The following is a 17,226-nucleotide window of genomic DNA, read 5'->3' as shown; positions in this document are numbered from 1 at the left end:
GGTGTATTTGCCGATCAAGTGACGTAGTGTTGAGACAATCTCTTTTTAATTTTGAGACAAATGTCCCACCCTCTCTCTCTCTACAAAATATCTATACATATCAAATGCTAAACTATAAAAGTGCTTTAAAAAGTAAAATGTGCAATATCTCTCTCTCCCTCTCTCGTTCTCTCGCTCTCTCTCTCTCTCTCTCTCCCTCTGTCTCTCTCTCTCTCTGTCTCTGTCTCTCTCTCTCTCTCTCTCTCTCTCTCTGTCTCTCTCTCTCTCCTTCTCTAAATTTAATTAATTTCCATTCAATTCAATTAAAAAAAGCTTTATTGACATGATAAATGAACAATTTACATTGTTCAAAGCAGGTGAACAATAAAGAGGTCAAAGTATAAAACGTTAAATACAAAATATATATGCATATCAGATATTATACAAGTACTCAATATATAAAAAGTCAAATGTTGGAAATTATAAAAATTACAATTAGTATTTTCTACAAACAGATAAATTAAAGATACACTCTAAAACACAGTATTTACAATATGGAGGTTGTGTGCAATAGTTTAATCAATGTGGAAAAAAAGAGTCCAGGCGGATGAGTCTGTTGTGTGTGTGTGTGTGTGTGTGTGTGTGTGTGTGTGTGTGTGTGTGTGTGTGTGTGTGTGTGCGTGTGTGTGTATCTGAGTGCTAACTCGCTCTCTGCATACTCGCTCTCCCCTCCCCCAAGCCTCCTCCTCCCTCTCTGTCTTTGTTCGAACGTTCAACAATCAACGCTCTACTTCTGCCTCTTCTGATTGGCTGATCAGGCAGACAGTAGGCGGGCTCAGGGCCAAAATTCTGCTCTGCCTCTTCTGATTGGTGGGGGTGCGGGCTCAGCGTCACGCAGCAGAAGGTCTAACAGTGGAGAGCGAGCTGAGCTGTCAGACGCTCTGAAACTGCAGTGGAGGCACCAGTGGGACGTGCTCTCTCTGCCACTGCAGCAACGGACTAAACTCCTGAGCCGTTTGTTTTGGACTCCAAACCGACGGGGAACACGCAGGAGTCCAACTGCCACCGAAGGACACAAAAAAGGAGAAGTGGGCACAGCGTCGCCGAGCTGAGCCCTTTTTTTCCATCAAATCTTCTCTTTCCTGAGTTGCTTTGTTGTTTCACCAGGAGGACCCCTTTACCCCTGCTCTGCAACAACCGACAGCCCCTCCACGGAGAACACGGATGGGCGAGTCCTGCTAGAAACCACAACACCTGAACCAGCGCACATAAAAGCACCTTCTCCGGCAGGCCACACTGTATCTCAGTGAGTAGCGCTGCCTGGTTGTGTGCGCGTGCACGTCTGTGAGCGTGCACAGCTCCTCTGCCCGGAGACGGCTCCCTGCCACGGTGTGTGTGCACGCGTGCAAGGAGGCTAATGCCAGCAGTAGCGTGGTCGGGACCAGAGGAGGATGAGTCCGGCTGTGGATTCTCAGGGCCGGGGGGGCTCGGGCGCAGAGCCGCCGCAGGAACTACTGCAGCCGCAGCCGCAGCCGCAGCCGCAGCACTGCTTTCTGGAGAAGGGGGTGATGCTTGAACCCTTCATCCACCAGGTGGGGGGCCACTCGTGCGTGCTGCGCTTTGGGGAGCAGACCATCTGCAAGCCCCTCATCCCCCGAGAGTACCAGTTTTACAAGAGCCTGCCGCCGCCCATGAGGGAGTTCACCCCGCAGTACAGAGGTACAGTACACAACACAATACAGAGGTACAGTACACAACACAACACAGAGGTACAGTACACAACACAACACAGAGGTACAGTACACAACACAATACAGCGGTACAGTACACAATACAGCGGTACAGTACACAACACAGAGGCACAGTACACAACACAACACTGAGGTACAGTACACAACGCAATACAGCGGTACAGTACACAATACAGAGGTACAGTACACAACACAACACAGAGGTACAGTACACAACACGGAGGTACAGTACACAACACAAGACGGAGGCACAGTACACAACACAGGGCTGCAGTACACAACACAGAGGTACAGTACACAACACGGAGGTACAGTGCACAACACAACACAGGTACAGTGCACAACACAGGTTCATGTTTAACGACCTGATTGGGTTGTGTGGCTGTTGTTTCATTCTGTTGTGTGGCTGTTGTTTCATTCTGTTGTGTGGCTGTTGTTTCATTCTGTTGGGTGGCTGTTGTTCATTTCTGTTGTGGGGCTTTTTTTCATTTCTGTTGTGTGTCTGTTGTGTTGCTGTACCCCTTCATCATGTTAGACACCACTCTCTTACAATCTCAATAAGTAATTACGGTGCAATGATTAAAGTTCCTCTTATTTGCTTTGGCTAATTTCTTGAAACAACATGTGTTGATATTCTCAGACTCCACCTGCAGCTTCTATGGTACAGCTTCTAATGCAGCTTCTATGGTACAGCACAAAAGCATGCATTACCTACATAATTAACTCCTACTTCAAAACAAAGGTATTGTTTCAGATTAAAAAAGCCCTCAAAATGAACCCCCTGTGCATTCTGTAAACAATGGTGGTCAAATGTTTAGATGTTTGGTAAGTATGGCAGTGGACCCTGGAAATGTTCCTTTCATCCACATTTCAGTCTTCACAGACAATGAATGTTTTCTCTACTAGAATGAGATTTTTGTCTAGCTATCTGAATGCTGTTGTGTATCAAACGGAGTGATAGCAATCCTTGAACAGTTCAAGGATTTTCATTACACACTTTGCACTCACATTTCCAACAATGGAATTAATCAGACAATCAAACCTGTGCTTAGTGGTCTGGAGGTTTGCAGATTTTGTTTTGAACATGTTTATGATCATTTCAGAATTGTCTCCACTCCCAGACGTTGAGGAGACATAGATAACATGCTCCTTAGGAGGGAGGCTTTTTACATGTTAAACACCATGTCTCCAAAGGGGCTCAATATGTATTTGGACCTTAGACCTTTTCTTTGATTGTTCATGTTTGGTATATAGCCTGCAATTTACACTTCCTTCTCTGCTTATATATGAGGAATGCATCAATGTGTATTTTGTTTAAAAAAAATGCTTATTGTGAAGCATACAGTTAATATATATATATATTGTTATTATTATTAATGTTATTAGTGTTATTATTAAGATTATTATTTGTTCTTTATTATTAATAATTTTCTATTATTTCTCTTTATATTTTATTATTTATACGTCTTTTCTTGATGTGTCATTGACTCTTATGGTTTTATGCAATGCATGTGAGCCAGTACCTTAGGGTGCATGTTTTGCCATTTGTCACTTTTTTGGGTACACCATGTTGATTAGACAGGTGTCCTCTTTTGGGTCATGTGATAAAAGTCATCTCACCCATTTTTTTCAATGCCTGATGAAGATCCCTAGAGATGGAAACGTGGCCTGTTAATAAATCCACTTCTGGAGCATTTAAACATTGTGCAGACCCTCCCTTCTTATCTCATTTCAGAATTGTGCCAAGCAATTGAGAAAAACGATCTTAGCATCCTCTATTTGTGTCGTATGTTAAGGACTTGACCAGCTGAGGGTACTGCAGCAGTGACTACTGGCTGTGGGCAGATCATTACAACACCCAGGTTGCCTATATAGACGATGTATGTAAGATGCTACAAGAGAGAGGGTATAGTTGGGTGGCCACTGGCCAGGTGTTTCTGTTCCAGTCTCTTGGCGGATCCGGCCTCACCTGGTTACACCCTACACAGGCTTGTCACTTCCTGGTACTTATGTTATGAAGGCAACAGAGAGAGAGAGAGAGCGAGAGAGAGAGAGAGAGAGAGCATGATACCAAAAAATCAAATAACGCATCCTGGATGTTTGTGTTGACGTAATGCACGGTGTCCCTTTACAAGGTGTTAAGCAGGAAGTACCAGATATGTGAAATGTTGGACTGGTTAAGGTTTATATTCTCTGCTTAGTCAAATAAACACACACCCTGACACACAACACACCAAACGCACATACTCAGCAGATATTTTCCACCATTCTCAATTATTCAGAGCGAGTCGCAGTTGATATGTGAGATATCGTGGCATCAGCCAGTAGGACAAAGACATGTGCGGGGCTGTGGACAGTCGAGGACGGTAGGGTAGCCTTCCCTCTGCCTGCGTCCTACCTGCCCACTGGACTGTCCTCCTGGTTGGAAACCAAAGCCCCTGATCCTCACAAGCCCCTTGGGAACATGGGGGGGGGGGGGGTGTGTGTTTGTGTTCATGTGTGTTTGTGTGTGTGTGCGCGTACAGAGGGTGTTGGGGGAGGTGCTTCTGCTTACTTTGCCTCTTTAATGTCTTGTCTCTGGCTTAATGTGTCTCATCTGGCTTCCCATATACCAGTATTACAGTTTGTTAGGACCCACAGGAAATTATGTTTGTTGGCAAGGGCGTAGGAACCGGGGGGGACGGAGGGGACGTGTCCCCTCCAATATCGGAGACAGGCGCATTAGTCCCACCAAATAATTATACCGGATCTGTCAGGTTTCCGATATGTGTCCCCCCCAATGTTAAACTCATTCCTACGCCCCTGTTTGTTGGTATTAGTTTTTCGAGTTTAGGTTCTCGATTTCCATGTCAAAACATGGATTTATACTTTGGAGTTATGAGGCTTTTATTGAAATATTCCTCATTGTTCTTTCCCACGGATTCTGATTGCTTTAGAGAAGCACTGCACGTTTAATTTCACTGTCTCATCAGCTTTGCTGTAGAGGGTTTAAATGCCCACAACTTTATATTGTTTAATCTCTCTCTATCTCTGTGTCTCTCTCTGTCTCTCTCTCTCTGTCTCTCTCTCTCTCTCCCTCTGTCTCTCTCTGTCTCTCTCTCTCTCTCTCTGTCTCTCTCTCTCTGTCTCTCTCTGTCTCTCTATGTCTCTCTATGTCTCTCTATGTCTCTGTCTCTCTCTCTCTGTCTCTGTCTCTGTCTCTGTCTCTGTCTCTGTCTCTGTCTCTCTCTCTGTCTTTGTGTTTCTCTTCAGGCGTAGTCTCTGTGAGCTTCGAGGAGGATGACCAGGGTAACCTGTGCCTCATTGCCTACCCGCTCCACAGCGACCAGGAGACCAAGGAGCTGGCGGCCGATGGCCAGCCCAAGAACAAGATTCTCCAGTGGGTGAACGACAACCAGGCCATGGAAGTCTGCAGCCATAACTCCCAGAAAGACAAGGACGAGAGGTGAGCGGGAGAGAGGGGAGGGTGTACATAAGACGGCACACTTTAGATTGATATATACAGGATAAAAGGTCTTACTGTTGGGGTTTGCCGCCAGACCGGGGGTAATTATAATAATATATAATCAATAAATAAGCAGCTTTTCAAAATAACACCTGGAACAGGCAATTTTAACTAACCAAATATTAAAAAACAAATAAAGTGCTAAACAACATTGTCAAAATAACAACTGAGCAGTCAAATAAGTAGTGCGATTTTAACTATACAAATATTAACAAAATAAATAAAGTGCTTAACATTGTCAAAACAACAACTGAATATATTCAAAATGTATATATATTTTTTAGATCTTAAAAAATTATATATATATATTCACTTTCTTTCGCTTCATGTTTCTTTAAACCAATCATGTTGTTGGAGAATGGCATCTGTAAGTGTGTTAACACAAACGTGGCCAGCACTAGTAAACTAAAGTGTCTGCAAAGGTTTCAAATCAACACTTGTCAGACTGGCCTTATAAATATACTAATTCAAATCCCTTTCTGAAAACTTCATCCATCAACTTGAGCAAATATCTTGGGAGGATATCTCAATAGAATATAGTTTTACTATCTTATAACATAGGGCTGCTGGATTAGGGTTAGAGAGAATGCTATGTCTCCAGGATCGTAACGGGAGCGTGTGGAGAGCTGGCTCACACTGACGTAAAGGCTGAACAATATGTCAGCAACAGTTACACACTGGGCTCCTCCTAGCTACTCGGACAGCGTACTATACTAGCCCATTATGCTGCTATTAATACTGCTACGGTGACACCACAGCACAGGGCGTTGGCATCGGGACAAAGGCTTCACAGGACCCAAGATAAGCACAATGGTTCCCACACACACACTCAGACAACCACAGGCACACACCCATACCACCTCATGGCGATGGGCCCCAGCTGCAGAGCACGGCCCCGTTCCAAGTGCCAGGGCCACGGAGTAATATCACACTCAACTCTTTGTGGACGAGTCACGAATCCAACCCGTGCACTTCCTGGCAAACAACACCTGCGTTAGCGCACGTATCAATCATGAAGCTATCCGGAGGTGCGGACTTGTACTCAATGCAGAGGTGAAGGGACTATAATGTCTAGCATGGTTTAGTAGAAGTGAGAGAAGTTATATAGTAGTCACCCTGGTCATGAATAACAATCAAAACCATGAATTAACAGACCTCTCCAGTGTTTCTTCTCTTTGAGTTATTCCTTGCACTTAAGAGATTTTAGGCTCAGGGGTTGTGTTGTAACATGTTGCCTGTGAAACCCTTTGAGACTAAATGTGATTAAAGGCCCTTGCCCACTAGGATCCTTTCAAAGTCGGGGATGACTTTGGCGGTTCAAACTGCATGTCTTGCCCCGCTGTTGGGTCCGCACTGCGACTGGGACCTTGTGGGGGGTACACACATGATTTTATCTGACACAAGCATTTCGAGCACAGTTACAAGCCTGTGTCTTTGCAGGTAAAAGGACAGCAGTTGTTTGAGCCATTTCAAATTCCAAGGAAAAGAATCTTGGGTTTATGTTTGTCAAAAATGGGTCCTGAGACCCAACACTACATGACAATCAGAGTATCACCTCCCCTCCCCCCCCGACTGTTCAGCACTATCGGGGGGGGGGGGGGGGGGGGATTGTCACCTAGTGTTAAGGTACCTTAAGGGCTTTACCAATACCATGGACTTGAGCTGTTGTTTTGTTGACTCCTGAAAAGGGGGAGTAATTTATCACAGTGTTTCCTCAATCGTCACCTTATTTCTATAAGAAAGTTACCGCCATTTCCCCGGGTACGTGGGCGGAGACAAAAGCATATAAGATCTAAGGAATCTGCCAATCACAGATCTAACAATTACCCAGTAATTATCACAGACAAACACTACCCAATAATAAATAAAACAAAACATAACCCAATAATAATAAACCCAGAGATGCATGCCCTGTTTTTCCCTTGTATTTTCCGGGTAAAAACGGACTCCTTGTCCTTCCATGTGGTGCCAGCGTCCAGCGCCGGGCGGAGAAGGGGCAGCTGGAGTGGCTGCAGCAGGCGGAGGTGCTCTACTACCGGCTGGAGCGCAGCAAGAGCAGCGCCCTCACCCAGCACAACCCCTGGAGCCTCCAGTGTCACCAGAAACACCTGCAGACCATGAAGGACAACGCTAAGCAGCGCAACCAGTACCGTATCCTTCAGCCGCGTGCGTGTGTGCGTGGGGATTTAACCTCCATGCGATTAATAGAACGGACAGTTAGTAGAGGTGGCCTACAATCATTTTGTCTTATAAGTGTGGAGAATCTACGCGGCCCGAGGCCCTTTACAGTCTCACATCGAGAATTGATTTGACCAGTTCAAATCCCATCGTCAGATGAACGGCCAATAAACAAGCTTGTTGTGGAGGCCCACTAGGGTTCAATGGTCCCACCGGAGCTGAGCTTGTTGTTGTCTTGATACCTAGCCACCAAGGTGGCCATGGTCTCGCCCGTCGGAGAGTAGTTCCTTTAGAGAGTTGTTCTCTCTGTCTCCAGCTTCACATGCTCCAATGACAGGCCTGGTTCAAAACAGCCCCGGCCCCCTTTGACTGGATATGGTTTGATGAGGCTCCATATCGTCTGGGATGTTGTGATCTCCTTGGACTCCTGCTAGTTTCTTTGCCGTGTCCAGGTTACTGCTAATGGCCATCATGTTATACAGTCAGTGGAGGGGTCCTGGTGTGAGGGAGGGTGTTCTGCTTTGGGGTGGCGTGGCCGGCCCGTCGCGCCGGGGTCACGTTCCGGAACATGGGGGTGTTGTCCCTTGACCCTTGACCCCGGCCTCCCACCCAGGGTTCATCCTGCTGGAGAACCTGACGTGGCGCCACGCCGTGCCCTGCGTGCTGGACCTGAAGATGGGCACACGGCAGCACGGGGACGACGCCTCCGAGGAGAAGAAGGCCCTTCACATGCGCAAGTGTCAGCAGAGCACGTCGGCCACCATCGGGGTCCGGCTGGGGGGCATGCAGGTAGGCCTCGGGGCGTCTCATCTCCTCCCAGGAGGACAGGGGAGGTGGGGCTCAGGCCCTTCTCTCGGCTGTTTACCTCAGTGCCTCGTTGCCCTGGTCCCATGGTGCTCAGGGAGGCTGGGTTTGCGAGGGAACTCAAACGGTAGTGTGTTATGCAACACACTACCGTTCAAAAGTTTGGAAACGGGGAGATGTTTTTATGTTGGCCATGTTATGTTAAATCCAATTCATAATATTGCATCGATTTAGACAACATAAAGCTGGTTCCTGTTTACCAGCACTCAAACAAAAGTGTGTTTTCTCAATGAGACTGAATGAACTGTTGAGCGTCCCAATACCTCTGACCGGCCCTTTCTCTCCCTCCCCACCCCCCAAGGTGTACCGCTCGGACTCCGGCCAGCTGATGTTCATGAACAAGTACCACGGCCGTAAGCTGAGCCTGCCGGGCTTCAAGGAGGCCCTGTTCCAGTTCTTCCACGACGGGCTGCGTCTTCGCGGCGAGCTGCTCTCCCCGGTGCTGCGGCGGCTGCAGGACATGCAGGCGGCGCTGGAGGCGTGCGAGTCGTACCGCTTCTACTCCAGCTCGCTGCTCATCATCTACGACGGCGAACCGTGCCCCGGGCCCGCCCGCCGGCGCCGCTCGGAGCACGGGCTCTCCGAGGAGGAGGAAGACGAGGACGAGGAAGATGAGGACAAGGCGGGGGACGAAGGGGGGGAAGCCTTGGAGGAGGATAATGAGGACGGCGAGGACGAGGAGGTGAGCGTGGCGGGGGCGCTCGGTTTCGCACACAGCTCCCCGCCGCCCGGCAGCACCAGCTGCTCCGGCAGCGTTGCCGGTGGCGGCGCGGCAACTGGCCGGCAGAGGACGGGCCCCTCGGACCCCCGCCGCCCCTCGGTGGACGTGCGGATGATCGATTTTGCCCACACCACATGCCGGGACTACAGGGAGGACAGCGTGGTCCACGAGGGCCAGGACAGCGGCTACATCTTTGGCCTCCAAAACCTGATCACCATCATCTCAGAGCTGGAGGAGCACAGCTCAGACTAGACCCCACTGCACACACACACGTGTACACAGCCTTACATGCACACACACACAAGCCGTTCGGCGGCGCTTACGTCCCCGGTGGGAATGAGGCTGTACATGCACACATACACACACAAAAACACTCAAGCGCACTTTTGATCCTTGTTGGAACAAAAGTATTACTGGTCTCTGCACAAGGGGAGAGGTTGTACCTGGGGTTTTGGTTTCTCCTGTCCGGTTGTGTCGAGGAGACTCCCAGTCACCTGACGGCCTCCCGGTCACCACGTTGGGTGCTTCTTTGTGTCGCAGTCACGCGTGTTCGTCTGAGGGATACTAAGGGATTTTTCTTTTTTTCTGTTCTGTTTAAGTTGTTAGCTTTTAAGGTTCAAGGTTTATAAACCCCGAAGCTTGACACTACCTCCTGGAGATAGGCCCCAGCCTATCTAATAGGCTCAGTAACATCCCACTCATAGTAATATCCCACTCAAAACGCTTTTTAGACCAACTCTAACCCTGGCTCTTTCTGGCTGAAAATCCCCCGCGTTGGCGCTGGTATCGTTCTGGAGGTTTCCCGATAGTGTTAGTCTAAGGGATTTGGATCTTGTGTACAGTGACTAAGCCAGCGTCCAATGACTGGCACCCCTTCCTATTCTTTTTTTGTTTTGTTTTGTTTTATTTGTTAACTTTAAAAGTTCTAGGTTAAATCCTCCTAGCTTGATGTTTATCACAAAAGAGCATCGCTGGAGTCAGGGACAATAACAGCCCCTTCTCGACCCACGCGTCCTTCCCCCTCCACCCTTAGCTCCCTGTCTCATTCCAAAGAAACCGGCAGACATTTTGCTCCCGCACATGGACACTGGGCGCCTGTTGTGGGCTGTGGTTGAGTCAGACAGACAGACAGACAGACAGACAGACAGTGGAGGGTTTGGTATTGAGGCGGTGGATGGCGGGATGACCCGTGGGCTGTCTCCTCCTTCTGATCCCTTCCCCCCCCTCCCTCAATTTTAAAGAGACTATATTCATATAGAGTTCAGAAACAGATCCTATAGAGTTATTTATTTATTGACGTGTTTCCTAAGATAAAACTAAACAAAAGCTAAAAACAAAATAAGAATGTCAATGGAGGACACTACATTCCATGTTATTAATGTGACAATAATGATATTAATAAATATTGTTATTTAACATGTTCCAGATACCTCTATCTTGTATATCTGTGTTGTCCACAGCTGGTCAGAAGGAGAAATAAAGACTTGGTTTGTGGAAAACCATCTCGTCTTGTTATCTATTGTCAGGCAACTCCTTTAGTTTGTGTGATGATGATGATGATGATGATGATGATGAAGAACTGCAACTCAATATTTCTTTAGAATCAATCCCATGACTTGCTGCGTGGAAAAACTGTTGAAGCGTACCTTTGCGCGTCTGCTAGCAGGCCTGTTTTTCTTAGCATGTGACAGATCTGCTCCAGGATTATAATGGCGTATGGGTCTAAAATAGCACTGTAGGCTTCCTGAATGGCATGTTTTTAAATGTGTCTGTCCCACCTCTAACAGTCCTCTCTACTTTTACATAATAACGTTGTTTGTAGGACATATGGCACTATTTCTAATATATGAAGAGCCAATAGCTCCCAAAGGCTGGTTTTGACTAAAAGCATTGTTTGGGAAGGGGTTCGCTCTGAATGTGTAGTACTCTATTCAACATTGAAAGGTTGAATCTAAAGAGACATCCACTAAGATAAGCATATGACTATGTATATATGTCTCTTCCTGGGTGGGCAGTGGTTGTTTGGAGTTCATTGGATAACTCTGTTATCAAGGCCAGGTTCTGGTGCTCTGGGACAATCTGGAGTCTTCCGCGTAAAGACGCTCAGTGCTAATCTGTAGCTAAAGTCAGCTAGATGAAGCGCTATAGGCTATGTGTGTGTGTGTGCGTGTGTGTGAGATCTTTTTTCATACTGCCCTGCTTAATGCAAATCTGATGTATTTTTAATGCTGGAAAATGGACAGATAAGAGAGATGATGACGGACAGACAATGTAGAGGCGAGGTTTCCTAAGCTGGATCAGAAGACCGATGGAGGGTTAGTCAGGTGGTGGTGGTGATGGGGGGGGAGGCACTGTGGTAGTTGTGTAACAGCACAAAGGTCAGTGTGTTGTTTGTGCACTCATTCTGTCATCCTATTGTGTGGTTGTTTATGTCTCATCATAATAATCATCATTTTATTAGATATAATATATTTTATCTATCAAGTTTATATCTATATTTCATACAAATGTATGTGTGGAGGTATTGTAAGTCTATATATGTGCTTTTCAATACATACATTAAACCATACATGGGTGTTACGCATGATTCAGATTCCAGTTGATATTGTCGGTTCTTTGAGTTTGTGTGGCTGCATGTGTGCTGTAGGACTGGCCTTTTCATGTTTAGGGTTGCATGGAGTCCAGTTACAAACAGCGTTTAGCGTCACTATGGCAACAGTGGCAGGGTTATGTGCTTCAGCTGGAATCAGCAGAACAGAAGAGAGTCCTACATGTTCAAACTGGAGGAGTTGGAGCCTGAACCAACTGAAGTGTCCTTAGAATAGCCACGAGGACAGAAATAACTTGACAATAACTCAGGAGTGTTCACTCATGTTATGGTTTAAAATAATATCTGTTCCGTTTCTCAATGTTTTGATAAAGACTCAATTTTATTAGTTTTGGAGCTTCTCTATAAAAATCACCTCATTTCAAAAGGCCTGAAGGATAACCGGTTTGAGGATGTGATTTGAGCATTTGCTAGAGTGGATTTGTTAATCAAAGGAGGCTTTTATCAACAACCACCAAATAACATATGTTTTTATATAAATAGACTTTAATTTGAATATTGAGTCCCTAGTTCTGCTCACCTGACATTGCCTGGCATCTATTGTACAAATACATATACAAACGTGTATTATTTTGGAATAACCCCAGTTAATTTTCGAATTCCAAGGGCTTTATCGATAAAGTTACATCAATGGCGCAGACCAAAATGCCTCTGGACGCAATTTGATAGACCTGGCTAAAATCAATCAGAGCACATAACGTCTGACATAGCTCTGAGAATTGTTAAACTTGTTAAATTATTGCTGTTTCTTATCAACAAACACGTAAACAATTCGGAACTGGAAAGTATTCTGAGAGAGAACACTTTCGAGTTTGTTTAATACTGTCGCGATAGGGGATTGAACAGACCACAGCCATCAACTGTAGCCAAAAGAAATAAATAAAAATCAAATGAAAATCAAATCCACAGCAATCCAACAGGGCGCTCCTCTTTACCAGATCATATCAAACCTGCCTCATTGTAGATAACCGGTTCTGACTGGCCTGGCCTGACCCGGGCCAGGTCTGCTGGAAATCAGTATGACCGGGACCACATAGCAGATGACACTGGCTCAAACGTGACATCAAGCTGACACTGCTGGCATTGCCAAGAGGCCTGCTTACAGAATGCGGGCCATGGCAATGATGGCACTGTTTATGTGATGGCACAACACATGTGGGCCGATTGTGGATAGGGTTATGTGGCCCAGATCTTTCTCATATTAACTTGCCCACATATGTTCTCTAACAACAAATGTCTAGCCTCACCCAACATAGCAAAGTTGGTCTGGCCCAGTTAATCCATTTCCAGCCGGCCCACATGCAGCAGAGAATGACAGGCAATGAGTGGTCCAGATCTGTAGCATCAAAGCAGGTCCATAGATAGGCCATAATGTTACGGTATCTCAGCCAACAGTATGTCCACAGATGGCCCTATGATGGACCGGAAAAGGTTCAACACTGGCACCAGATGTCAGCCTAAAGTATCCCTTAATCAAGCCATGTAGTAACAAGTCCCCATATTTGGCCCAGAATGCCCCCACTCTGTACAATAACAAAAACATTTATTCAGCTGTTAGTTGTTGCATTTGGAAATATTAACTACAACCATAGGGCTAAGACATTCTTAATAACTGGCAAATATATCATCTCAGATTCAAAGAATATAATTCTTTAGAATTCTGAGATTAAAATTAGAATTCTGTGAATAAAGTCAGAATGCTGACAATACAGTCAGAATTCTGACTTTAAAAGCCTGACTTTATCATAATTTTGACTTTAAACCCGGAACAAAAAAATAAATCACATTTTGCACAAACCTCTTCCGTAGCAAGAAACCCTTGTTTGTCTTTAATATTCAAAGCAGGGGGAACTGGTTTCAGAAAAATATTTTAGAAACAATAATTAGTATGTTGCATGCGCTGCATGTTCAGTTAGAGGAAGAAGTCCACAGAGGGGGAAAACAGACGAGAGGTAATTAGCATGTTGCATAACTGCTCCATGGCCTGCTCTGGGCTCACTGAAACAGACTTCTAAAACCATTGCACACTCTGGCCTTAATTACCATACTGAAGAACCAGGGGGACAAACACACCGACAGTTGACCAGCTCCCGGTGTTGGATGCACCCCAATGAGCGAAAGATCGTCTACTTATTTTACAGACTAAACATTATATTGCAGCAACTTGGTCCAGGAATAAATGGGTTTTGGTCAACAAGTCATTGGGAAATGCCTCTTGATGTAAGTTGGCAGTGGGGAGCTTGATGTACACTATTGACACCTGGCACCGTTTCAAACAGGGGCTGGAGCCAAATCTCACTCCCTGACTGTGATACAAGAGAGCTGACGGTGGACATAAAGTAAAGATAGTATTGTGCTTTCTATACAGTCACTCCCCTTTTCTGTTCATCCAGAACTGATCTTTATTTATAACGATCAGATAGAGGGACAGACATATTCTGGAGAGAGAGAGAGAGAGAGAGAGAGAGAGAGAGAGAGAGAGACAAGCAACTGATTTGAAATGAGGACCACACATCACAACCATTCAAGAGAGTGCCTCTTTTTATATCAGGAATTCCACTGTGTTTTGGCCTTTAGTTTAATCCACAGCTTTTTGACCAATTAAACATATGGATTCTGGGATCTGCAACTTGAATTGAAGAGGGTATTGTTCTGACATTGTCTGTTGCCACCAGAGGTTTGATCTGCAATATAGTTACAGTAAAGTCAGCAGTGTTCCAGTTTTGGACCATCTATGCTCCTGTGACAGGGTGTCTCACACTACTCACACTCATCCCTGCCTGTGCGAGTTTCTGTGTGAGTATTTGCTCATCTCAGAAGTGAACAACAACAATTACTGAATAGCCAATCTATTTATATACCCACATCCCGTGCATCAAGAGGTTCCGATACCTCCTTCCCACCCCTCATAGCCTTCATGTGGCATGGCTTGGTAGGAAGCCCTAATTGGGCTTCACTTTAGGATCCACAGGCCCTCTCCCCCTCTTTACAGATCACATTGCCACTCACCCTTGTTGCAACACTGGCTTGTAGCAGATGGAGTTCAGTGGGGAGAGGTTGAAGGTTTCCATGGTCTGAATGTGTGAAAGAAAACGGTTTGCCACAGCTGAGTGTAATTCCAGAGCTTGGTTGTTAACGTCTTACTTATGTCTTGTCCAACAGCAGGCCTGTGGTGTGTGTGTGTGTGTGTGTCTGTGTGTGTGTCTGTGTGTGTGTGTGTGTGTGTGTGTGTGTGTGTGTTAGAGTGTTCGTGCATGTGTGCTTGCTTGGTATTTGTGTGAGTGCATGCATGCTGCGTGTCTGTGTGGTACTATGTATGTACAGTATATGTACATACATAGTACGTACACTCTAAAGTATTCAGTACTTATACTACTATGCTTAGAACAACATTCCAATCTACATTTAATTGATTTAACTTGGATATACTTCTCCAATGTGTGATTTTTGTTACTGTGGGTGATGGTGAATCATCACTTAATACAAGATAAATCAAAGGAACAAGACATAACAGCACAGATTTACTCATTATTCACACTTATTATTCAGAGTCAGTCATTATAGTATTTAATATTGATTATTTATAAGTGCTTCTACTTTGTGGAACATGATGTATTGTAGGCCGGGTATATCCAACAGAGATCACCAATATAGCCTAAAGGACACTATAGCTCTGTTGTGAAAGCAGACAGTACATCGATGGTCAAAAGGAACAATCAATAGGATAACATAACATTCTAGTAATCCCACCACGGCTCTACATACACAAAAGGGACAATTCCTGAAATCACCAGTAGTAATAGTAGTTCAAATATGCTTCTGCTGTTTTTTTTTTTTATATAATAGTATCTTAAACAGCCCATACATATCTAATTCTGATAATAACTTGTTGTTATTGTGATAAAAACCTGTAGAGGAAGTGATAATAAGTGATTGGGCTTGAAGGCTGAATAAACTAAGTTATGAGGTCTTGATTTGTTAACATACTTTACATTCCAACACATTGGCTGAAATTATTTAAATAGCCCATAAACAATTTCAACATAAATAGTGTGGAACATGTTAATTCAATGTCTTCAATGGTCACTCGTTGTCATTGTGCTCAAGTTGGGACCATTTCTATAATAGAGAGATATTATTCTCTCTATTATAGACTGTATGTTTTTCTGTTGCTACAGCTCCCTGGGACCTACAGGCTTAAAGCAAGGGAAACATGACCAAACAAGAAATGTGACGAGAACCCTGAAATTACAAATTTTGTGTCTAAAGGTGTCTGCTCTGTTTTTTCAAGTTGTTTGATCATCTCATTGTTCATAGACCAGAGTACAGTCAGCTTCAGCCTAATCATTTTTCAACACTTTTGAATTGAAAATATGATCGTTATAAATACTAACAGTATAAAATGAAAGTATAATGAGTCTTTGATGTTTCAATTCATTCCAATTTACATAATAAGGTATCTTCTCTCTCTCTCTCTCTCTCTCTCTCTCTCTCTCTCTCTCTCTCTCTCTCTCAAGCTTTTTCTATCAAACAAACGTGCACCATATCTAACACATGTGCACCATGGAAGTATAGGTATAATTTTCACACTAAATTCCGTCAAACGTGGCAAGCAGACTTATAATGGAATATATGGTTGTGTTGTTTTTTATAATGTTAGAACAACACTGAGCCCTTGTGGCAGAGAATATTACTGTTAAAATAAACGCAGCTCAAAGCAGCAGCGTTACCTTAGTTTAGACGTTCTAAACATAGGCCTGTTATCCTATGGTGGTTTCCTTAACTTGGTGAAAGTAAACCAAACCATTGCATTAAAAACTGACGAGCACTCAATTATTTTGTTGATAGTAATGACCTCAGAATCTCGGATTCTGAAGGCCTACTGTGAAGGCCTATGTCAGCCAAAAAGGCCTAATATTCTTACATTAAAACGCCTGTATTTTTATCGACTTACAATTAACGGACCGTTGCTGTAAGAGCAGGTCTGGGCTTTTAAATCAATGTAAAGGAGTCGAAGGATGACTAATCTTGTACACTTCTCTTATTCTGCTTCCCCATACATTTATCTCTAACGGTGTGATTTTATTTGAGAAAACGGAACGAATAATCACTGAAACTGTAAATGACTCGCCCTCCCACATTCAGATTGTATTGCTTTATTAGAAAACAAGTAGAAAATATGCAAACATAAATGTGTGTTTGCATATTAAATAGAAGAATATATATAAAAACTAATATTATACACTAGAAAATGCAATTCTTGCAGAAAATGCGGTGAGTGCTGTAGTGCAAAGTGAGGTTGTAAATATGTTTTAGTGAAGCCACATAGTTAAAGACGTAAAATCTGAACGAAAATCTGTTTAGATACAAGTGTGTTGGTTAAGGTTAACAGTTAACAATTTTACAAGTTACGGAGTCTGAAGTAGTTTGAAGCGTCAGAGAATGAGCGACGGCTTCGCCTGAGTAGGCACGAAGAACTAAGTAAGTATGTATCGTGTACGGTAAAGTGTGTGCACGTGAAGGCAACAACTGTGCCCTGGGAACGCCTCCGCGCTGCCTGGCTGTAGCGAGCGCTGGAGACGCTACACTACACCACACTATACTACACTACTGACGTGTA

General features: G+C 44.6%; 1 protein-coding gene across 1 annotated transcript; it reads left to right on the top strand.

Moving 5' to 3' along the window:
• Window positions 1-927: 927 nt before the first annotated feature.
• Window positions 928-10,500, top strand: LOC307079060 (inositol hexakisphosphate kinase 2-like). The gene is made up of 5 exons (XM_079741129.1): window positions 928-1,698; window positions 4,983-5,175; window positions 7,208-7,386; window positions 8,027-8,202; window positions 8,579-10,500. Exons 1-5 carry the CDS (start codon window positions 1,431-1,433, stop codon window positions 9,248-9,250), a joined length of 1,488 nt encoding a protein of 495 aa, XP_079597255.1. The 5' UTR covers window positions 928-1,430; the 3' UTR covers window positions 9,251-10,500.
• The last annotated feature ends 6,726 nt before the right edge of the window (window positions 10,501-17,226 follow it).

This window comes from Pollachius pollachius (genome assembly GCF_949987615.1).
Source record: "Pollachius pollachius genome assembly, chromosome: 8".
Lineage (NCBI taxonomy): Eukaryota > Metazoa > Chordata > Actinopteri > Gadiformes > Gadidae > Pollachius > Pollachius pollachius.
This window is presented reverse-complemented; position numbering and strand designations above follow the sequence as displayed.

What these genes read in the sequence shown, in the direction of transcription:
- LOC307079060 (XM_079741129.1), top strand. Translation starts at nt 1,431, where the DNA reads ATGAGTCCGGCTGTGGATTCTCAGGGCCGGGGGGGCTCGGGCGCAGAG. An exon ending in GTTCACCCCGCAGTACAGAG is followed by an intron (nt 1,699 to 4,982) that starts GTACAGTACACA and finishes GTTTCTCTTCAG; the next exon opens with GCGTAGTCTCTGTGAGCTTC. An exon ending in TCCGGCTGGGGGGCATGCAG is followed by an intron (nt 8,203 to 8,578) that starts GTAGGCCTCGGG and finishes CCACCCCCCAAG; the next exon opens with GTGTACCGCTCGGACTCCGG.